General features: G+C 40.6%; 1 protein-coding gene across 1 annotated transcript in view; it reads right to left on the bottom strand.

Moving 5' to 3' along the window:
- Positions 1-23,822, bottom strand: part of RAB5A (RAB5A, member RAS oncogene family) — a 39,283-nt gene extending 15,461 nt beyond the window's left edge. Inside the window, exons 1-2 of the mRNA XM_017522530.1 lie at positions 23,405-23,822; positions 19,485-19,740 (exon numbers count right to left, since the gene is read on the bottom strand). Of these exons, the coding sequence (XP_017378019.1) occupies positions 19,485-19,647 (163 nt within the window). The 5' untranslated portion in view covers positions 19,648-19,740; positions 23,405-23,822. The remainder of the gene's footprint in view (positions 1-19,484; positions 19,741-23,404) is intronic.
- Between the last annotated feature and the right edge of the window lie 1,222 nt (positions 23,823-25,044).

The following is a 25,044-nucleotide window of genomic DNA, read 5'->3' as shown; positions in this document are numbered from 1 at the left end:
CACAGCTGTAATATCGTACAACTCTTTAGGAAAGGATTTTGGTAACATGTAGCAAAGGCATGAAAATGCTGACACTACTTAACATGATAATCTTGCCAAAATTCTAAACCATGGTATGAGGGCTGGAGAGTACGTAGAACAAACTTTTATGCTCAAATACGCAACCTCCGCCTCCCGGGTTCAGGCAATTCTCCTGCCCCAGCCTCCTGAGTAGCTGGGATTATAGGCACGCACCACCATGCCCAGCTGATTTTTTGCATTTTTAGTAGAGACGGGGTTTCACTATGTTCACCAGGATGGTCTCGATCTCTTGACCTCATGATCCACCCGCCTCGGCCTCCCACAGTGCTGGGATTACAGGCTTGAGCCACCGTGCCCGGCCAAAAACAACCTTTTTAGTGAAATGAAATCCAACATTAAGATTTGGAAGTAAGGCCAGGCACAATGGCTCATGCCTGTAATCCCAGCACTTTGGAAGGCCGAGGCAGGAGGATCACTTGAGGCCAGGAGTTCGGGACCAGCCTGGCCAAAATGGTGAAACCCTGGTTCTATTAAAAATGCAAAAGTTAGATGGGCATGGCGGCACGTTTCTGTAGTCCCGCCTACTTGGGAGGCATGAGAAATGCTTAAACCCCAGTGGCAGAGGTTGCAGTGAGCTGAGATCGTGCCATTGCACTCCAGTCTGGGTGACAGAGAGAGATGTCTCAAAAGAAAGAATCAGAAGTAAAGTAACTTGTGTGGAAAGAATGTAAAGAAAACACTGGGTAGTTTGGCTAAAGCATAATAAATTAGATTTTCTTGTTTTCGAAAATTTGAATTGCAGTAAAAGGAAATTTCGATGTTCTACTTTTATTTATTTTATTTTTTATTTTATATTGTTGATCAGGCTGATCCTGAACTCCTAACCTCGTGATCCACCCGTCTTGGCCTCCCAAAGTGCTGGGATTACAGGCGTGAACCACCACGCCTGGCCGATATTCTACTTTTTCAATTTTCGGTAGTAAATAAATGTGGATAGAGAAACAGTAAGATTGTCATATTTGAGTACCTTTAAAAAACAATCCAAATGTGTAAGTGAAAAAAAGTACAAGTAACTAAACACATAGTAAGTATTAAGTAGGAATTAAATTAAAACTAAAAGGAAAAGATATAGTGACTAGAGAGAGGAAGGGGTCTTGTTCAAAATTTCAGAAATAGAATAGGGGCTTTCTGATTAAAAAAAACTCAAGTTAGAGATTGCTAGAATCAGGTACTAAAGTTAACAGTGAAGACAGAAATTGGTTTGCTGGGAAAATTGGTACTAATAGCAGTAATCCAACATGATTTTCTCTGACAGATAAGCACTAACTTCAGATGATAAAATTACAGAGAAGAATACATAGCCGAAAACAGGAAAAATAAAAACTGAAGCCATTTTTATTTCCTATAAAACTATGTGTATACAGTAAGCACCCAGTGAATGGATCGCAGAGGAGACAGTGGTGAGTGCAATTAGGGAAGAGTTACATTTCAATTAATGTGAGGAGGAAGAGAAAAAAAAGAAACAAAAGTAGAATAGGGCAAAGTATTACTCAGCACCAGGATTAAAAAAAAAAAAAAAAAAAAAAAAAAAAAAAAAAAAAAAAAAAAAAAAAAAAAAAAAAAAAAAAAAAAAAAAAAAAAAAAAAAAAAAAATTGCTTGAACCCAAGAGGCGGAGGCTGCAGTGAGCCGAGATCGCACCATTGCACTCCAGCCTGGGCAACAAGAGTGAAACTCCATAAAAAAAAAAAAAAAAAGGGCAGAGTAAAGCATACACGCTATGAATAAACCCAAAAAGAAAATATTCCAAAACCTAACAACAAAATAAAAAATTATTATATAGATAACATAGAAAAACAGCAATCTTCCCAAAGTTAATCCATCTTAAAAGGTGATCTATAAATACTAACTTAGTTAGGATTCATTCTTAAAAATCAATGAGGATCTGATAAGCGACTGACAGCTAGAATATACTAATATAAGGAGCTCCTACAACTCAGCAACAACAAAAAACCTGATTAGAAAATGGACAAACGGCTGGACACAGTGGCTCATGCCTGTAATCCCAGCACTTCGGGAGGCCGAAGTGGGCAGATCACCTGAGGTCAGGGGTTCGAGATCAGCCTGGCCAAAATGACGAAATCCCAGCTCTATTAGATATACAAAAATTAGCTGGATGTGGTGGCGGACGCCTGTAATCGCATCTACTAGGGAGGCTGAGGCAGGAGAATTGCTTGTACCGAGACGGAGGGTACGGTGAGCGAAGATCATGCCACTGCAGTCCAGCCTAGGCAACAGAGTGAAATTCTGACTCAAAAAAAGAAAATGAACAAAGGACTTGAAAAGACATTTATCCAACAAATATATACAAATTACCAATAGGGCTGGACACAGCAGCTCACTCACGTAATCCCAGGACTTTGGAAGTCTGAGGCAGAAGGACTGCTTGAGCAGGAGTTTGAGATCAGCCTGGGCGACGGAGTGAGACTCTGTCTCTACAAAATATTTAAAAATCTGCCAGGCATGGGGGTATGTGCTGGACTACTTGGGAGGTACAGGTGGAAGAATCACTTGAGCTCAGGAGGCCAAGGCTGCAGTGTGCTGTGAACCTGCTACTGCACTCCAGCCTGGGTGACAGAGGGAGACCGTGTCTCAAAAAACCAAAAAANAAAAAAAAAAAAAAAAAAAAAAAGTCCAATAAACACATGAAAAGATGTTCAAAATCACCAATTATTAGGGATATGTAAATCAAAACCACAAACTACCACTTCACTGCCACTAGAATGGCTATGATCAAAAAAGCAAGAGAAAAAGGTAAAGTGTGGGTGATGATGTGGAGAAATTGGAACTGCTATGCAGCTGGTGTGGAAAATGGTATAGAGATTTCTCAAAAATACTAAAGATAGAATCACCATATGATCCAGCAATTTCACTTATGGGCATACATCCAAAAGTAGTGAAAGCAGGAACTTAAAACAGTCTTTATACGCCAGTGTTTAAAGCAACGTTATTTATAATAGCTAAAGACGAAAGAAACCTAAGCGTCCACCCAATGATGGACAAACAGGATAAAGTATATAGGTACAATGGAATATCGGCCAGCTTAAGAAATTTTAGGAAAAAAACTCTGCCACATGTTACAACACGGAATGTTGAGGACATTATGCTAAATGAAATAAGGAAACCACAGAAGTACAAATACTGTAGAATTCTACTTATGTGAGATAGCTAGAATAGTCAGAGTCAGAGAGAAAAAGGTGAATGGTGGTTGCCAGGCATGGGAGGAAGGAGGAGTTATTGTTTAATGGGTAACAGAGTTTCAGTTAGGGAAGATAAAGTTTTGGATAGTTACATAACAATGTTAAAGTACTTAATATCATACTGAAAAATGGTTTTGGGTTACAGATATTTTACCACAATTTAAAAAAGAAATCTGGGTCTGGTACAATGGTTCACACCTGTAGTCCCAACACTTTGGGAGGCCCAGGAGGGTACATCGCTTGAGCCCAGGAGTTTGAGACCAGCCTGGGCAACATGGAGAAACCCTGTCGCTACTAAGAAAAATACAAAAACAGGCGTGGTGGTGTGCACCTGTATTCCCAGTACTGGGGTTGGGTGGGGGTTGTTGGGGAGAGAGGTTGCCAGCTCAGGCAGAAGGATCACCTGAGCCTGGGTGACAGTGAGACCCTGTCGTCCCATCCCCACCCACATACCCAAAAATAAATAAAGGAAGGAAAAAAATATAAAAATTTATGAGCAACATCTAAAGTTAATAGCTGTGAAATGATTTAAAATCCTGATGAATATTAATGATACACAGGGAAGATATTGCATCAAGTCAAGAGTGAGGTAAAGAATAAAAGTTAGTATTTCTCCAACAGTGTCTAGGGGAAAGGATATTGAGAAGTCAATGCTTTTCACTATCACAGCTTGACAGCAACCCTTATGGTACACCCAACTCTAAGGGAATCCACTAACTAGTACATAAGGCTGTCAGCCACATGTCACCAGCTGAACATCATCACTCCAGGAATTTTTTTTTTTTTAAGACAGGGTCTCCCACTGTCACCTAGGTTGGGGCAGTGGTGTAATCATAGTTCACTGTACCCTTGAACTCCTGGCCTCAAGCAATCCTCCTAACTCAGCTTCCCCAGTAGTTGGGACTATGGGCATGGACCACCACAACCAGCTAACACTAGGTATTTCTAACATACTGATGCACACTGTTTGAAAATTAATCTTAGGGCGAAGCGTGGTGGCTCACGCATGTAATCTCAGCCAAGGCAAGTGGATCACTTGATGTCAGAAGTTCGAGACCAGCCTGACCAACATGGTAAAACCCCATCTCTACTAAAAAACACAAAAATTAGTCGGGCATGGTAGCACACACCTGTGATCCCAGTGACTTGGGAGGCTGAGGCAGGAGAATGGCTTGAACCCAGGAGGCAGATGTTGCAGTAAGCCAAGATCACACCACTGCACTCCAGCCTGGGGGACAGAGCAAGAGTCCATCTCAAATAAATAAAATTAATCTTAGGAGGTTTGGCTGGGTGTGGTTGCCTGTAATTCCAGCATTTTAGGAGGCTGGGGTGGGACCTGAGGTCAATAGTTCAAGACCAGCCTGGCCAACATGGCAACCTCCCATCTCTACTAAAAATACAAAAATTAGCTAGATGTGGTAACATATGCCTGTAGTCCCAGCTACTCAGGAGGCTGAGGCACAAGAATCATCTGAACTAGGGAGACAGAGGTTGCAGTGAGCCAAGATCGCGTCACTGCACTCCAGCCTAGGTGACTGTCTAAAAAAAATAAATAAAATAAAATTAATCTTAGGAGTTTGGCTAGTACCAAGTTAGTGCCCCAAACCTGATCACCCTAGAATAAACTGATAAAGTCTGTATGAGAGACTTCAGAGCTAAGACCTGTGATTACCTCACCAAGTGGCATAATCCTAAGAAAGTCTCTGCTCACCAGATTAGATTTAGGTAACAGGAACGTACCAAAACTGAATTGGGAAGAATGAAAGAACACATTACAAAGACAAAAGGTATTTAAAAAAAAAAAAATAGGGCACAGATTGTTACAAGTTATTAACTAGAATGAGGTAAAGGCTACCAAACAAGTATCAACAGAGAAAAAGTTGAAGAAATTAGCTTAGCTTTAAGGAATCTATAAAGATATAGTGATATCTATAGGTAGGTAGATAGATATATAAATGTCTACAAAAGACATTTTATCTATAGACAACAGATACTTTACCAAATAGTTCAATAGTACTTTCCTAAGCTTGTCAAATGTGCAAGGATAGTGTCTCCAAGCAATTGTGCATACCAGGATTCCTTCCCCTTTCTCCTTAGTGATATCCCTTTTCTCCTGGTTCAAGAACCTAGCAGATAATGCTTCCTAGCTCTCAAGAGAATCTTCCAGACCTTTAAAACATTACTGGCCTTCAAAGTGATTCTTTCATGCTTGGCAACAACTTATATACGAAATGAATTTAGAAGTCCTAATATATGGCTGGGCACAGTGGTTCACACCTGTAATCCCAGCACTTTGGGATTCCTGTCTTAGGAAGACTGCTCAAAGCCAGAAGTTCAAGACAAGCCTGGGCAACACAGCACGACCTCATCTTAAAAATTAGTCAGAGCTGGGTGCAGTGGCTCACGCCTGTAATCCCAGCACTTTGGCAGGCTGAGGCGAGCAGGTCACCTGAAGTCAGGAGTTCGAGACCAGCCTGACCAACATGGTAAAACACTGTGTCTATTAGCTGGGCATGGTGACAGGTGCCTGTAATCCCAGATATTAGGAAGGTTGAGGCAGGAGAATCAACCTGGGAGGTGGAGGTTGCAGTGAGCCGAGATCACGCCACTGCACTCCAGCCTGGGGGACAAAAGCAAGACTTTGTCTCAAAAATAGTAATAATAATTAGCCAGGCATGGTGGCACATGTACCTGTAGTACCATCTACTTGGAAGGCTGAGGTGGGAGGATCACTTGAACCCAGGGGGTGGAGGCTGCAGTAGGCCATAATCATGCCACTGCACTTCAGCCTGGGCGGACACAGGGAGACCTTGTCTCTAAAAACAAAAACAAAAGTTCTGATAGCTGAGAATTTTACAACATAATAGAAGAGAAGACTAAAGAAGAGAGAACAGAGAAGGAAAACTTTAAATCCCCATTAACAGTTAAAGGAAACATGTAATCCTAGGATATAATTATCTATGCCAATTCCCAAAGAAACTGGGTGTATCTCTAAGGGATTTAAAAAAAAAAAAAATGATGAAGACAAGAATTCTTTTGATCCTACAAAAGAATTTTGTTAGGATAAAATTCCTTTTGGTTCAGTAACCACCTCTGGAAATTGGTCTTACAAAAATAAGTGGGGCGGGGGTGGGGGTGGGGTGGGTAAAATTCTAAGATATCCCCTATTAGGTTATTACCTAAAACAGCAAACAAAAACGCAAACACAGATGTTCAACAAGGGGACGATTAAAAATTAATAAAGAGGAGATTACTAGATGCTAAAATGACAATATAGATGTACTGAGAAATATTACCATTAATAAATCAGATGGAATGCAGTAGTGCAACTATAATAAAGAAATGTATATAGAAATAACATGAGGTTATGAATAGCTCACAGAAAAACTAAACACACGCCGGGCATGATGGCTCACACCTTTAATCTTAACACTTTGGAAGGCCAAGGTAGGAGGACTGCTTGAGGCCAGGGGCTTGAGACTACCCCGGGCAACATACTGAGAACACTTCTCTACAAAAAAATTTAAAAATCAGCCACATATGTTGCTGCATACCTGTAGTCCCAGCTACTAGGGAGGATGAAGTGGGAATATCACTTGAGCCCAGGAGTTTGAGGCTGCAGTGAGCTATGACAGCATCACAAAAAAAGAAAGTAAAGAGAAACCAAACACAGTGGGCTTTAAAAATACGAAAAGATGCTTGACCTTGCATATTGGGGAAAATGCTGTTTCATTTACAAGGATGGAAAAGATCTAAAAGTATAATACTCTGAGTTAGTAAAATTAGGCCTTTCTGTGCATTGCTGGTTAGAGGGCACTTTGGAAAAATTTATCAGAGTCACAATTTATCAGGGAGTATAATCTCTGACACAGCAATCCATTTCTGGGAATTTATGCTGCATATATACTCAGAATATATGAGAAACGGCTGTTGTTATTTAGTACAGTATGACTACAAAGATGTAACAATGTACATATCTAAAACTAGAGAACTGATATTACTAATATGACCCATGCAAGGGAATACTGTTACAGCCAAGAAAAATGCGGATGCTCTTTTGGTGTAGATAGGTCTTATGGTGGATTGTATTTTCTTTTCTTTTTTTGGGATGGAGTCATGCTGTCGCCCAGGTTGGAATACAGTGGTGTGATCCTGGCTCATCACAACCTCCGCCTCCAGGGTTCAAGCAATTCTCCTGCCTCAGCCTACTGAGTAGCTGGGATTATTGCCACCACACCTGCTGATTTTTATATTTTTTCGGTTATAGACAGCGTTTTGACATGTTGACAAGGCTGGTCCCAAACTCCTGACCTCCTGATCCGCCCACCTTGGCCTCCCAAAGTGCTAAGATTACAGGCGTGAGCCACTGCGCCTGGCCAATAGATTGTATTTTCTAAGGCAGCTGCAATAAGACATTCCACACCACATTCTTCTTTTTGGGGACACTTACTCTTGAACCCAGCCATCATACTGTAAAAAAAAATCCAGGCCAGGTGGCACACATGTAGGTGTGTTCTACATGTGTAGAATAGCCTCAGCTATTAATAGCCTCAGCTGAGGTCCCAACCAACTGCCAGATATGTTAGGATGATTCTTGCCCCATAATGAACTGGAAAAGCAGGGGAAAGATCAGAGTGAGAAGCACCTACTACGCCCACTCACCAGAGCCATAAAGATGACAAAATAATTTTAAGTCTCTATGTTTTGGAGTCATTTGTGTCTCAGCAATAGATAACCAGAACAGCATTAAAGGGAAAAATAAAAAACATATTACAGTAGGTCTGACATATTTCAAATTTCATGAAAAGGGGGACAAGAATATATAGATTTGAATATAGTAGTAACTTTGCAAGGGTCTATAACAAAGTAACATCATCTCTGGGGAAAGAACTGAGTAGGCTATATGGAAGAGGAGGGAGATATTTTTCACTGTAAAGCTTACAAACCTCTTGAATTTTGACTCACATGAACAAATTAATGCATTTAATTAAAGTCATTAGTTAAAATACAGCATGTGATGCTATATAATATGGTGGTGATAATTTAGGAATGCAGACAATTTAAATTTCATCTTATATTCTTTTAATTGTTTTCAAAATACTTTCACATTATTTTCCCTAAGTGACATATAATAAAAAGGCCCCTATCTGTCAAATACTAGATATTATTTAAGAAAATGCTTGTCATGTGTACTCTAACTTTGAACCAAATTTTCTTGCAAGTTTCTTGCAAGAAGAAACACACACATACACAGCACATTCCCGAATACGAATGGCATTTCAGAAAGATGTCTTTAATTCTAGCTGTCACCTAGTTGTAAAACTTCAAGCATAAAATTAACCTTTATTGCTTCAGTTTCCTTGTCTATAAAATTAGTACCTCTCCATATGGCCATGGTAAGATACAGATGAGACTTGTGAAAATGCTGTTTAAGTTCTATGAATGTATCATGTAATGAGTAAACTACTTTAAGTATCCTATCTTTAAACTATCCTTTATTTCCTATAAGTCACATTTTTGTAAAATTTAGAAATTACTTATGAATGTAATAGAGGAAAAAGAATTATATTCATTAAATAATGATAGTAACTAAGTGGAACATATTTTGGCTCTAGTTTTATGCAGATAGAGAACAATTTTTTGATTGAGAAAAGCTGAAGGTATCTGATAATTGTGCAGTGACTAGTCACGTATCAGATTACCCACTTCTTTGGAACCCAAAGAGTATCCATCAACTACTACTGTGAAAACTTGAGGCTTGAAAATCCATGAATAACTAACTGGTTCTTCATCTTGCTTCTACCTTTCCTTGAAAGGAGAATGAATACTGTTAGAAACACTTACTTTAAATATTCTGATTTGTAAAGCATTCTTATTTTCAAAGTCCAACACATGACTTCAATAACACTTAACTTTCATCTTGAAGAATTTGGCAACTAGGTAAATAAAGTTTACATATACATCAAGGTAGCCAATGAGTTTAAAAAAAAAAAAACAACAACAACAAAAAAAAAGGAGGCCTGGCACAGTGGCTTACACCTGTATTCCTAGCACTTTGGAAGGCTAAGGCAGGTTGATTGCTTGAGCTCAGGAGTTCGAGATCAGCCTGGGAAACGTGGCAAATCGCCTTCTCTACCAAAACTACAAAAATAATTAGCCAGGAGCAGGGGCATGTCCTGTGGTCCCAGCTACTCAGGAGGCTACAGTGGAAGGATGGCTGGAGCCCAGAAGCTGAGGCTGCAGTGAGCCGTGATCATGACACTGCACTCCAGTCTGGGTAACAGAGCAAAATCTTTTAAAAGTACTCTTGTGGCTTTTCTTGCTATTACACATCTTTATTCTCCTTCACAAGGAAAAGGCCCTTGATGTAACTCCAAATAATGTTATCCTATCATAAATTCACTCAGCATACTTCATAAACAAGATTATGTATATGTAATGTCACATTATTAGTGTATGATCTAAAAAAGGGAGAAAGGAACAGTGTGTCAATATTTCTCATGTTTCCATCAAGTAAGTCCTCATTCTACACTAAAAGCAAAATTTTAAAATGCTTCCCATCTCATAGCCTCCACCAATTATTATTCAAAACCAAGTGTCTTTCATGTGCCATTCAGTGTGTCTCTGAAAAGATCAATTATCCAGAAACCTTATATATTCAGAACACAGCCTGGCGTGGTAGCTCATGCCTATAATCCCAGCACCTGGGGAGGCCAACGCAGGAGGATCACTTGAGGCCAGGAGTTTTAGACTAGCTTGGGCAACATAGCAAGACCTTGTCTCTACAAAAATTTAAAACTTAGCCAGGCATGATGGCGCACACCTGCAGTCCCAGCTACTCAGGAGGCTAAGGTGAGAAGACTGCTTGACCCAGAAGGCTGAGGCTGCAGTGAGCCATGATCACGCCACTGCACTCCACCCTGGGTGACAGAGCAAGATCCAGTTTTTTTTTTTTTTTTTTTTTTTTGAGACAGAGACTCACTGTTACCCAGGCTGGAGTGCAATGGCGCGATCTCGGCTCACCGCAACCTCCGCCTCCTGGGTTCAGGCAATTCTCCTGCCTCAGCCTCCTGAGTAGCTGAGATTACAGGCACGCACGACCATGCCCAGCTAATTTTTTGTATTTTTAGTAGAGACGGGGTTTCACCATGTTGACCAGGATGGTCTCGATCTCTTGACCTCGTGATCCACCCGCCTCGGCCTCCCAAAGTGCTGGGATTACAGGCGTGAGCCACCGCGCCCGGCCAGCAAGATCCAGTTTTAAAAAAAAAAAAAAAAAAATCAGAATACAAAGAACCAGAAAGCTAGCAAAAGAAGACTAAATGCAGCCAGAATAAATCTCACAAAGTCCATGCACTAAAGCTTATGCAAATTTACAGATTTCTTCAGAATGTAACTGAGACTACTTTATTTTTATGTACATCCTCTTTGGAGATATATATATAAATTAGTACATAACAGGAAGATCAGTTGGAGACTTAGGCTTAATTTTTAAAAAGTGACATATAATATCACTTTTACAAACCTTTAATATATAGCACCAGATTACAATGTTTACTCAATGTCTCCTAAACAATACCAAAAAGTCATCTCTGATTGCTAGTATCAGAATCATTAGAGATGATTTCTCATTTTACTCTGATTTGTTTTAAAGACAACCTAATATTTCTCATATTAACAAATAAAAGCAGCAAATTACTAAATCAGTCGAAGCACTTCACTAAGAGATATTCTGCAAAATCCTTCTACCAAACAGCTTGACTACTTAAAAGCAGAAGAGGGCATCAACACATTAATCCCAGCAGGGCAAAAACTGATGCTCATCATGATTCCAAATCTTGAAATAAATTTTAAGAAAACAAAAGTTAAATTGTATTGACTGTATTGTTTAATGAGGAGAATCCACAGTTTATAAGAATATCTGCTCTACAAAAATCAATTTTGAGATGGAGTCTCGCTCCGTCACCCAGGTTGGAGTGCAGTGATGTGATCTTAGCTCACTGCAACCTCTGCCTCCCATATTCAAGGAATTATTATGTCTCAGCCTCCTGAGTAGCTAGGATTACAGGCACATGCCACCACGTTCCTTTATAGCTGGGATTACAGGAACATGCCACCATGCCCTGCTATTTTGTATTTCTAGTAGAGACAGCGTTTTGCCATCTTAGTGCCAGGCTGGTTTTGAACTCCTGACCTCAGGTGATCTGCCTACCTGCTCTCCGAAAGTGCTGGGATTACAGACATGAACCACCATGCCCAGCCTACAAGAATCCTTACCTAGTTCAATATTCTCATGTTACAAATGTGTAAACAGAGTTCGCATAAATGTTTATGAAAGCATGTGAAGATTAGAACCATGCATAGTGACTCCCAGCTCACGGGAAGGTTTAAGTAGCCACATCTGATGTTTTAAGCTGCCGGGCACGGTGGCTCACACCTGTGATCCCAGCACTTTGGGAGGCTGAGGCGGGTGGATCACCTGAGGTTAGGAGTTTGAGACCAGCCTGACCAAAATGGTGAAACCTCGTCTTGAAAAAAAAAAAAAAATATATATATATATATATATATATATATATATATATATATATATATTTATTTATTTAAAGTAAGACATTGGGGAATAATTAAAGACTATTAAAAGATTTTTTTAGGTTGTGATATAAACTGATATGAAATATCAAATCTCTACCAAGCTCTCTGGGGAACAACCTCTCAAGTTCTCAAAATGTACTTTCTAAGAGAAAACACCATGCATAAAGTTAATATTCTTTCACTTGAAACCACAATTAACTTCCACAAATTTTAACTATCAGTGTATCAGAAAGTAGACTGAATATTTCAAAACATATTTTTTCTCATGAATCAAAAACCACATGCTGGTGGGTTGCTCTCTAGGTCTTCTATCCTCTCTCCAAAGCACTTTAACAATGTGCGCATGCAAAAAGATAAAAGCATATTAAATAAACGCACAGATTATGATTATACAAACAAGTCATTCTGAAGGCTAACAAGTGAAGGGCAATTGTAGAAAGCTTTCTACTACTGGAAAAACATGAGTTACTCAGATTTAAATTTTTTGTCTAGCTTTTCTCTGTTTAGGGAGTAACTTTATTCATTCCAGTTTTATTAAGGTATTGTTGAAAAGCAAAAATTGTAGATATTTACGATATATAATATGATGTTTTGATACATGTACACATTGTGAGGTTACTAAATCAAGGTAATTCATTACTGATCACCTCACATACTCACCATTTTTTTTTTTTCCCTTGAGACACAGTTTCACTCTGTTGCCCAGGCTGGAGTGCAGTGGCACTATCTTGGCTCACTGTAACCCCCACCTCCCAGATTCAGGCAATACTCATGCCTCAGCCTCCCAAGCAGCTGGAATTACCATAGCCACCATGCTCAGCTAATTTTTGCATTTTGTTTTTTAAGTAGAGATTGGGTTTGGCCATGGTCTCAAGGGATCTGCCCACTTTGGCCTCCCAAAGTGCTGGGATTACAGGCATGAGCCATGTGCCTGGTACTCACTATTTTTTAATGGTGAGGATATTTAAGAATTTAGCAATTTTCAGGTACACATTATTAATTAGCTGCTGGAAAAAACTTTGATATATACCTACATGTAGTACTCTAGCCCTGTAATTTCTCCCTATGGGAAACTTCCACAAATAACATAGGTGGGCTGGGCACAGTGGAAACCTTTAATCCCAGCACCTTGGGAGACTGAGGTAGGAGGACTGCTGTAGCCCAGAAATTTAAGGCCACCTCAGGCACCAATAGTGAGATCTGTCTACAAAAAATAAAAAATTAGCCGAGTGTAGGGTGCATGCCTATAGTCAGTCCCAGCTACTCTGGGAGGATCACTTGAGCCCACAACAAGGCTGCAGTGAGCTTTGGTGCCACCACTGCACACAAGCCTGGGCGACAGAGCAGGCTGTTTAAACAAAAATTTTTCAAATCCTCAAATTTTCTAAATCTAAATCAAATGCTATGCACTAGGTGTAACAGCTACCATCTCAAGATAATACTATGTCAAGACAATACAACACAAATATCAACAGTCATAAAACTGACTCAGCCAAAAGCAATGGTGGTGATGGTAACTGTAACTTTTACTCTGTGCCAGGCATTGTAGTAAAAACTTCAATCTGGATACAGTCGTCTCTCTTAACCACAATGGTTTATTCTTCAGAACGACTTGGCCATAAATTGTTAGGTAAAATAGTATGTTAATAATAACTTTGAGGCCGGGCGCGGTGGCTCACGCCTGTAATCTTAGTACTTGGGGAGGCTAAGGCAGGCGGATCACTGGAGATCAGGAGTTCAAGACCAGCCTGGTCAACATGGTGAAACCCTGTCTTAAAAAAAATAATAAAAAGAAAAAAGAAAAAGAAAAAAAAATAGTAACTTTGAAATAAGCCTTGTTTTTCTTAACAGTACCTTTTATTCCTATTAGATGTTGTCTTAGAATAAAAACAACTGGTTGGCCATGCTAACCAATTTAGATGGATGTTAAATATATAAGTAGAATCAGCACTTCACTTAGAGTTAATAATTGCATTAAATTTCTTTAATTAATTTGGTGTATTATCAGTACTTGATTATATGTGACAAGAAAGGAGGGCAGCATTGGTACAGATGACTGAGAACTATGGACACTCCCTAAGTAGATTAAAAAAACCAGAATACCCTTGATTGGACAGAACGGCCTCACTCTCTTAAAGATGCTTAGTAGGTGGCTAACAGGAAGGCATTCTCATATAAAGAGATACAGATAACATTTAATGTGGGCAGTACATAAATACATGTAATTCTCAAACTAGGCTAGCTGCATTAACAATGTTTTTGTTTTTGAGATGGAGTCTTGCTGTGACACCCAGGCTGGAGTGCAATGGCACGACCTCGGCTCACTGCAACCTCCTCCACCTCCTGGATTAAAGTGATTCTCCTGCCCCAGCCTCCAGAGCAGCTAAGACTACAGGTGACCATCACTAAACCTGGATAATTTTTGTATTTTTAGTAGAAACTGGGTTTTACCAAATTGGACCAGGCTGGTCTCAAACTCCTGACTTCAGGTGATCTGCCTGCCTCAGTCCCCCAAAGTGCTGGGATTACAGGTGTGAGCCACTGTGCCCAGCCAACAATGTTTTTAAAAATCCAACAAGCACCACATTTCAAAAAAAAAAAAACCACAATTATTCCAGGTACGGGAGAATCAATTTTAATACCAATGTAAAATCAACTACTCAGAACACATAAAGCAGTGTTTCTCAAACTTTAGCCTGTCATTAGAATAACCTGGAAAACTTGTTAAAACCTAGATTGTTAGTCCCACCCAAATGTTTTGATTCAACACAAGATTTTACATTTTAACAAGTTTCCAGTTAATGCAGCTGCTTCTGGAAAAGGGAACGTTCTTTGAGGACCACTGCTCTAAGCTAATGCTCAAAAAATCACAGAACCAGCAAGAGGAATGATAGTATTTTCATGTACAATTCCATCACCTAAACTTTAGAGTCTATAAGACATTTTTTGATTAGTGCATACAAAATTCTAACTGTGGTATGAAGCACTTTTCTCAGAATACAAAAAAGGATTCTTTGCTATTTCACTGCATATTCCAACCACCGAGGATTCATTTGTTTACAAATATCACATAAATGTCTTCTTAAAAATAAATACTCTTTGAGAAGAGAAATTCATTAGAAATCTTCAAAGTTTTTCCAGGTATTTAAGGTGCTGAGTGAAAGATGGCCAGCCCTATCATTCAGTATTTACTGAAGAGCGGCTGACCCTAGAGATGCAATACCAAATAAAGAAGGAAGACAACTCTCTGAGCCTACCCTGGCTAACCTCTGGACTAACTTTAGACAAAGAATAGAAATATAAATGTCATGCAAACTTTAAACCTCTACAAACAAGTTAGAATTCTCTAAATTGCTAAACCTCCTGCACGTGATTTCATCAAGAGCGCTATTACGGGTAAGAGGCATGAAGTATGGTGAGGCAACAGAGATTCATTATTTTTTTTTTTTTTTTTGAGACAGGGTTCTCAACTCTGTCACCCAGGCTGGAGTGCAGTGGTGCTATCTCGGCTTATTATAACCTCTGCCTCTTTAGTTCAAGCAATTCTCCCACCTCAGCCTTAGTAGTTGGGACTACAGGTGTGTGCCACCATGCCCGGCTAATTTTTACATTTTTGTAGAGATAGGGTTTCACCGTGTTGGCCAGGCTGGTCTCAAACTCCTGGACTCAAATGAACTGCTCACCTTAGTTTCCTAAAGTACTGGGATTATAGATGCGAGCCACCACACCACCCAGAGCAACAGGAATTCTTAAATCAAGTTACTGTTTTTAGGAAGAACCACACATATTACAGAAGAAATCTTGATCTTCTTAATGAATCCAGTATCCACAAATCAAGAGTGTAACATATGATACCCACCTTCGAACACAATCGAATAGAGATGAAAATTTTAAGTGAATGCTTCAGAATAAATAACTCATGTTAGGAGATATAAACAGTCAAGTAAAAAATAAACAGTTGAGGCCAGGTGCAGTGGCTCACACCTGTAATTCCAGCACTTTGGTGGGCCGAGGCAGGTGATCACTTGAGGTCAGGTGTCCAAGACCAGCCTGGCCAACATGGCAAAACCCTGTTTTCACCAAAAATACAAAAGTTAGCTGGGAGTCGTGGTGTGCACCTGTAATCCCAGCTACTAGGGAGGCTGAGGTTGCAGTGAGTTGCGATCACACCATTGCACTCCAGCCTGGGCCACAGAGTAAGACTCCTTCACCAACAAACAAACAGTTGAAATGCAAAAGAGTTGGCAGGCTTCATTTTTCAGGTAACTTTTACTACATGTCAGCCAAAACGAAAATACATATTACCTATAAGTTACGGACCTTTGGGGTTTATCGTGAAATAGCTCAAACCTTAAAATTCTTAAATGCTTTAGATATACTCTAGTTCCTAAAAGCGAAGAGCTATGAACACACTGCATGAAAGAACAGTGTCCACAGCTGTAATCATAATGGTACTGTCATATCTCCTGAATAGTATTAACATGGGGTCAGCACAGTGAAAAAGTGTCCAGAAAGGATTAAGAGAAATTTTGGCTGGGGCAGTGGCTCATGCCTGTAATCCTAGCACTTAGAGAGCCCAAGGTAAGCAGATCTCCAAGGAGACCAGGAGTTCAAGACCAGCCCGGCCAACAGGGTGAAACCCCATCTCTACTAAAAATACAAAAATTAGCCAGGAGTGGGGCACATGCCTATAATCCCAGCTACTTGGGGGCTGAGGCACAAGAACTGCTTGAACCTAAGAAATGGAGGTTGTAGTGAGCCAAGGCTGCATCACTGCACTCCAGCCTGGGCAACAGAGATCCTGTCTCAAAAAAAAAAAAAAAAAAAAAAAAAACGATTAATAGAAATTTGGATGCAAATTCCTTTTTATAAATCGAGGTCTATAAAATGGCTCAGAGGAAACGAATTAGAACCTATTACTTGATAATTTTTACTAGCTAATAACAATCTATGCTGTCTTCTTCTACCCTGGGAAGATTGAATAACCTGTTAAACAATTTTGGATAACTTTTTATGATTTTGTGATAATACTTACAACCTATCATCTTTATAGCAGAAGAAATGTCAGTCTTAGAGCCTTAGAAGTCTGTAGATCTCTCCTCAGATGGAAATGCTCTTTTTTTTTTTTTTTTTTTTTTTTTTTTTTGGGATGGAGTTTTGTTCTTGTTGCCCAGGCTGGAGTGCAATGGCGCGATCTCGGCTCACCACAACCTCCGCCTCCTGGGTTCAGGCAATTCTCCTGCCTCANATCTCGGCTCACCGCAACCTCCGCCTCCTGGGTTCAGGCAATTCTCCTGCCTCAACCTCCTGAGTAGCTGGGATTACAGGCACGCACCACCATGCCCAGCTAATTTTTTGTATTTTTAGTGGAGGTGGGGTTTCACCATGTTGACCAGGATGGTCTCAATCTCTTGACTTCGTGATCCACCCGCCTCGGCCTCCCAAAGTGCTGGGATTACGGGTTTGAGTCACCGCACCCGGCCCCCCCTTTTTTTTTTTTAAATTGGAAGCTTTATACATAGAAATTAAAATCTACGAAATTCATTAACGAAATCTAGACACTCTAATTGGTGTTAAATGGAGATTATACAGATACACACATACCAGAGATATTATTTATGATACACTGGATATGGGGTTATATTTTTACTTTAAACATCCTTCTTGAGCTATCATTAAAGTAAAATAAAGTTAGAAGTGGATTAGCCAAAACAAGATAAAATTTCTAGTCTTAAGCTCTTGCAAAGCTCTGCAAGAATTAAGTTCTATACTACAGTACTTCAGAGTTTTTATTATTTACTAAAATGTTATTTTAGTTAATATTAGTAAAACAATTATTTTAGTAAAGTAATATTTACTATTTTACTAAAAATTTTAACAAAAAATAATTTTCTATCTTAATAAAAAAAAATCACATATGCATGTGCCTTCAGAAAAAAAAAAAAAACACAAAGGATATCTAATATATCGTGTATTAACATTTTTTAAAATGCCAACACTTCTGACTTGAAATAAAAGCTGCATGATGCTTTCTGATACTCAGTCATTAGAAAAAAACATAAAGCATTCTAACATAACATTGTAACAAGATACACAAAGGCCAGGAGGTAGTAGAGTTCTGTAAATTACCTTACTAGAATGGGTTTAAGATTATGAATAACATTCTCAAACTTGCTTTTAAAAGCACTCACTAAATGCACAGTATAAAGCTTTGCTTCTTAAAGATTTTAAGAAGTTGCCACATGCCAGCTGGTATCTACTTGTCTCATGTATTTCAAAAGTTTGACTTTAATTTTACAATATGGGGTTAAAGTATATACATGAATACCTTAGAAAATAGCATTGCTTATATATATATCACTTGCAAAATACTGTGAATCTCAAACCATGTAGTTCTTCCCACACATCATCTTATTGAAAAGCATCATTTCACAGATAAAACAGAGGCACAAAAGAACCTATCTCGTTCCACTGTTATATAATTATAGGTTTCTTTGATTAAAGTTAACGTATTTTTTTAAGAAATGTGGGTCTCATTATATTGCCTAGGCTAGACTTGAACTCCTAGGCTAAAATAATCCTCCTGCCTCAGCCTCCAAATACCTGGGGCTACAGGCATGCACCACCACGCCCAGCTAAAATTCAGTTTTCGCATTTTCATGTCTTTTCTTGACAATACTATACTGTTTGTTGTCCCCTTTTTGCCCTGCATCTTACCTTTCCCTCATCTCTGTCCCACCATAGCCACCTTGTGCAGTGCCTACTCTTTCCCTTCTTTCATCTTTTTCTCCAGGTTCCATTTTCCTGTCATGTCCCTTTCCAATAATCACTTTTTCTCTTTCCCCAGCTTAGGAGCATTCTTACATGTACATCTTAGCAGAGAGCACCTGTAACCATAGCTACCTGGGAGGTTGAGGCTGGAGGCTCACCAGAGGCCAGAAGTTCAAGATCAACCTGGAAACACAGCAATACTCTGACTCTTAAAAAAAAAAAAAAAACTTTCCTGGCAGGATGGTATGCACCTGTAGGCCCAACTACTTGGGAGGCTAAGGCAGGAAGATCATTTGAGCCCAGAGTTCCAGGCTGCACTCTGCAGCGAGGTATGATCCTGACACTGCACTCCAGTCTACACAACAGCTAGATCCCGTCTTTCAAATAACAAAAAAAGTACATCTAACAGTATTTAATTAATTTCACAAGTATAAATTATTCACAAATAGTTCAGTTATATAGATCAGAATTTAAAGTTATCTTTTTTACTATTCATTTTAAACCAATATAACTGAGCACAAATATGTACTGTATTAATTTGAAGAAGCTTCTAGTTGTCAGCAAGAAGTAGATACCAGATTAAATTTTATAACTTGAAACACTGATTCTACTCATGTTTTTAACTGTATTTTAGCTACAATATAACCACATGGAATTAACCAAACAATCAAATGTAAAAAGACATCCTTTCAACAAAGATAAAGGTAAGTTGTAAAGCTTAAGGTCAGCTGAATAACTCTTTTCTTCACTCTGTGACTTATTCCATCACACAATTGGAACATGAAAATATTTTCTGTCAATGTATGATTTGATTAAATGAAGCAGAGAAAAAAAAATCTCACCTCCAATGGTACTCTCTTGAAATTCATGAAACTGGCCTTTCACAAAACGAAGCACTAGGCTTGATTTGCCAACAGCAGACTCTCCCAGAAGTACTAGTTTGAACTGGCATATTTTATTTCCAGTATTTGGCCCGTTGGGTCTTGTTGCACCTCGATTAGCCATGTCCAAATTTGAAATAAATCCCTAATTTCAGACTCTTCAATGAACTTCCAGAATTCAAGGGGTCAATCTTCTTCTTTCTGGAGGTAAAGAAACCTGTAAAGAAACAATTATGAAGTAAATATACAAATCAGTAAAGCAAATTTACTATTAATCACTTTAAATTTTGCCTATAGCATATTATGATTATTTTAAGCTCTACCAGACCTTCAATGTCCTTTAGATTATGTCACTATCTTTTAAAGAAAATTTAAAGGTATAGGATTTGAGCTCAAAATCACTTTATTTTTAAGGCTAACCTCAAAGCTTCAACTTTGTGCTAGGCAGTACTTTTAAGTACTTAACTTCTCAACAATCCTATAAAATGAGATATTATTACAATCCTTATAAATGAGGAAGCCTGCACAGAGATGTGAAGAAGCTTAATTGAGGTCACAGAGTTACTGTGACAGAAGTGACACAGAGCTGAGTTTCAAATCCAGGGAACCTGAGAGATGACTCAAGAGTTCAAGTTCTAGAGCCAGGCTACTTGGGTTAACATTCTTTTGAGAAAAATTATGTTATTAATAACTGGGAAGATTTTAGAACAGATCCCAGAATTTACTATTATTCGAAGTCTTCTGTTAAACAATGCTTAATGGTAATTTGGACAACAAATATTTTCAGTCACCAGGGTTTGTGTGCTTAATGGTGGAAAGACTTAAAACTGTTTCCTCATCTGCTCAAGTATACCATACAAAGAAATGCTAACAGTTGTTTTCTGTGTGGCGGGATTATTACTCTTTATCTACTTACACCAACTGTAACTTTTTTGTAGTTTTTGGACGAACAATATACATGCCATTTTTTATAAACTTTAATTTTTTTGAGAAAGGGTTTTGCTCTCTCACCCAGGCTGGAGTGCAGTGTCGTGGTCCCAGCTCATTGCAACCTCAACCTCCTGGGCTCCAGCACTCCTCTTGTCTCAACCTCCTGAGTAGCTGTGACTACAGGACACTCAGAACCATGCTGGGCTAATTTGTCGGTACAGACATTGTCCTGCTAGGTTGCCCAGGATGATCTAGAACTCCCAGGCTCAAGCAACCCTCCTACCTCAGCCTCCCAAAGTGCTGGGATTACAGGTGTGAGTCACCATGCCCAACCTGCAAGCCATTCTTTTTTATTTAAACAACACATTTTAAAAAACTAGCCTCAATGTTGACTTCTATGTGTTACCATTATCTAATTATGCTAACTTTTAATCTCTAAGGAATTAGCGAATATTTGAAGAACTTTTTTCAATCTACTCACAAACCAATGTTCACAGTTTCCTTCTATCTTTAATCAAAATCCAAATATATGCTAATATATTAAACCTGATGATTCCTTCTCTAAAAAGGAGAAGGAATCATTTATATTTCATTTAGCTACCTCATATAAGAAATAAGCCTTTTGCACCAGAGACAGGGGCTTACACCAGTAATCACCACACATTGGGGACGAGGTAGGAGGATTGCTTGAGACCAGCCTGGGCAACATAGTGGGATCCTGTCTCTATATTAAAAACAAAAAACGAAAGTAATATACTTTCTCCATAAATTGAGTTTATAAGAAAAGCTCTTCACAATGAACTAACATATCCATGAGATGTTCTTAAGGCAATAAAAACGTCTCCCTGCCTTAACACCAGCTTTTTAGAGTCCTTATCTTTTACCATTACATACTGAAATATTTAAAAATACAATGTCTGAGTTGCTTCCAAATAACAAGGTATAAATAAAAATGCCCCCTCACCCACAAACACACTAGATTTGGGGGTCTAATCCTGGCTACACCAATTTCCACCTGGGCAAACTCTTTAATTTCCAAGTCTCTATTCCCATAATATCTAACTTAAATAGCTGCTGCGAGAATTAAATGAAACAATACATGTAAATAATCTCTAATACAGTAGGGATTGAAATTGCCAATAATGTGGTCCTTTGATAAGAAAATGACAAAATATCAATAGAACATCATATATACTGAAAATGGACCAACACATCTTCAGATATTACACACTCAGTATCAACTGAAACATTTTCCATTTATCCTTTTAACTACTAAACAAGAAATTATTCATCAGGGACAGTATGCTCCAAATTTCTTTTTTTTTCTTTTTTCTTTTTTTTTTTTTTTTTTGAGACNTTGAGACGGAGTTTCGCTCTTGTTACCCAGGCTGGAGTGCAATGGCGCGATCTCGGCTCACCGCAACCTCCGCCTCCCGAGTTCAGGCAATTCTCCTGCCCCAGCCTCCTGAGTCGCTGGGATTACAGGCACGCGCCACCATGCCCAGCTAATTTTTTGTATTTTTAGTAGAGACGGGGTTTCACCATGTTGACCAGGATGGTCTCGATCCCCTGATCTCGTGATCCACCCGCCTCGGCCTCCCACAGTGCTGGGATTACAGGCTTGAGCCACCGCGCCTGGCATGCTCCAAATTTCTAAGGTACTTCCAAAATTTCAGGGACACCAGACTCCCACTCTCCCACTAAAAAAAAGGAAATCAAAATCAAGCAAGATTTTGATTTCACTTTGACTTTTAAGGTTCAAATCTACTCAATTGTGGTTATTCCCCCTCCCACCCCCGTCCAGGGATCTCAAACAGGAAATAACTTAATAGTAAATATACACTTAGCCTAACACTAAGGTTAAAAATTAGGTGCATTCATTTGTATACACTTCTTACTGAAACCCGTTTTGCAAAACAAGAATCTTGCATAATATACAATTGTAATCTTTTGAAAATATCTTATTCATTCTATAGTTAAAATCCTTCTAAGGGTTCTTTGATCAAAAAATTTACTGACTTAATTTGTGCCGGGCACTGTTCCATGTACTTTGCTTACACAAATGCTGAGTTATCATTTCCATTTTACTTTAGGAATAAAGTTTATAATGAGCAATCCTGAGTATTCCCAGAGGTGCAACTGTTTTGTCTCATTATGTGTAAGGCAACAACTGATCGAACGCCTTGATTCCACTAAAGCAATACAAAAATTAAATATGCGAACTATGTCGTTCAGAACTTAAAAGTCTGGAAGTCTCAGAAGGCAAAGCAGCTTCCAGGGAAGACAACATCAGAGCAACTTTCAACGTCTCTACACAGGGAAGGAGTTCAGCGGTCCTGTTATCTTGAATCTCTTTAAAGCCGTAGTTCACTACCTTCCATATACATAAGAGTCGAGCCTCTAGACAGGCTATTTTGACAAGCCCCCCACCCCCTCCACCACCCGTCTTTGGAAGTTGAAGGTAGGCGAAGCTCCCCACATTCACACCTGCAGTAGGCCCGGGTTCCTGCTAGGAGAGCACCTGAGTAGCTAACAGCCAACTCCAGATCGCCTGGATAAGCAGCACTCGCCAGGTCCCTTGGCCTTTCCAACCTCCTCCCCCGAACCTGCCTGGCTTTGACCGAGACCCCCAGAACTGCCAGGACAGGGAACAGGCGGAACCGCGGCCTCCAGTACACTTTCCACGGCGCCATCTTGAGAAGGGAAAGGGTGACACCCGTCGCTCCCTCAGTCAGTCCCCAAATCCCGGTCTCCAGAGCCCCTTGAGGATGAGTCACCAGGGCTGGCATAACAAGACGCTGAGTTCGATAGTTCCCTGGTCCAGGACAGTGGTGCGCGTGAGGGAGAAGGGGCGGGGGTCTCAGTGCCGGCAGGACCGCGGACAGGCTGGGGACCGCGGATAACCTGAGGTCCAGGCCCCCGGGGCGCAGGGGGAGGGGCGGTTCGGTTACCTGAGACAGCAGCAAGCGGAGCTGCGGGGCCGAAGCTTCCAGGCAGCAAGGCCCAGGCGTGGCCAGTGGGACGAGTGTGTCTACGGCGGTGGTGGCGGCGTCTGCTCTTCGCGCCGCTCCCCTCACAGTGGACTGTGCGGGGCTCCTGCCGTGGTGCCGCCCCTGTCGGGCTCCGTCTCCGCCTCTCGCCGCTCCGCCTCCCTCTTTCCTTTCTCCTCCTCCGCCGCCGCCGCTGCCGGCGCTCGAGTTCCGACTAATTCTGCCTCCTCCTCCCTCTGCCTCCTCCCCTCAGGTCCGCCGCCGGCTCCTTCATGAACGAAAACACAAACACTCAGGTCCCACCGCTGGAGCCACTTCCGCTGCCCGGTGTCGGCCCCACCGCCACGTCGCCGCACGCAGCGAACTACGCCCCTTCGTCACTTCCCGTAACCACCAGTCCGCCCTCTCCATCCGCTTCCCCGCCCCCTCCCGAATCCCTCCCCGCCCCCTCCCGAATCCCTCCCCGCCCCCTCCCGAATCCCTCCCAGTCCTGGTGTGTTCGCGGGGCGGGGCGAGGCAGGATGTCACGTGACCCTGCAAGAGGCTCTGATGCGCTCTGGCCGCCTTTCTTCCCTTCCCCCACCGCAGATGCGCGGGGCCACGCCCTCTCCAGCGCCATTGTTAGCTGGGTGGGGGTCTCTGGGCTGCAGGCGGCTGGGGGGCGGGGAAAATTCCTTTACTCTGCTTTGTGGGGAGACCAAAAGAACTTGTGTTTTGGGTTTTTCTTGTGCGCAGCCCTTGTGGGAGCAGCGAGGTTCCCTCACCCCAATCTGGCACCTTTGCGAAGGGGCTTTATTAGAGGACACTTAGACGTCTTAACTCCACGGAACCTCTCCCCTCAAAATGTCCCTGGGGTTGGGTGGGTCGATAAAGACTGGTAAATCGCACTTACTCCAAGGAGGAAGAGAGAACCCTCTCTATCCCAAAAGCTGCCTTTAGGCACAAAACAATAAGTCGCTTCCACTGAGAGTTTACCTGGTTTTGGTAGGGGGCAGGGAGGGTCAAATCCTAAAACAGTATCTACCTTTTATTCAGAGTTTCCTTTCGCTCTTTACTGTACTAAACGCTTTACAGGAATTATCCCATTGAATTCTTACACTAGGAGTCTTTCATTCTGAAACTAACTTGTTAATCGCCTGTTCCCTACATTCGAATTTTAATTCCCCTTAGTGGTCCTCACCGCTGTAAACCTGTATCTAGCCCAGTGCCTGGCAGCCAAGTATTCAGTCCCAGTGATGGATGTTTTACAGGTAAAGAATTTGAGGCAGAAGAGGTTAACTTGTCCGAGATCACTACTGTGTGGTGCCGAAGCTGAATTCTAATCTGCGGGTTGGCTCCAGAATGTGAGTTGCTGAACACAATTCTGGTGAAAGACAACCCAAGACTTTCGTTCCCCTCCACGGGGGTCCTGCTGCAGATGTGCTTTTGTTGAATCCTACACCACAGTCAGTCTCTGGCGAGGCTCCTGCCCCACCCCCTGCCAAAAAAATTGTTTTGGTAATTTGGTGGAATAATATTCAATTGATATTCCCTCGGAATAAAGGCTACTTTTCAGTTTGCAGTTTACAATGTATAGCTCTGTTGTGAGGGCGAGAATATTG

This window comes from Cebus imitator, unplaced genomic scaffold (genome assembly GCF_001604975.1).
Source record: "Cebus imitator isolate Cc_AM_T3 unplaced genomic scaffold, Cebus_imitator-1.0 Scaffold24, whole genome shotgun sequence".
NCBI classification, from domain to species: domain Eukaryota; kingdom Metazoa; phylum Chordata; class Mammalia; order Primates; family Cebidae; genus Cebus; species Cebus imitator.
Note: the sequence above shows the minus strand (reverse complement) of the source record. Positions and strands in the feature narration are given on the sequence as shown.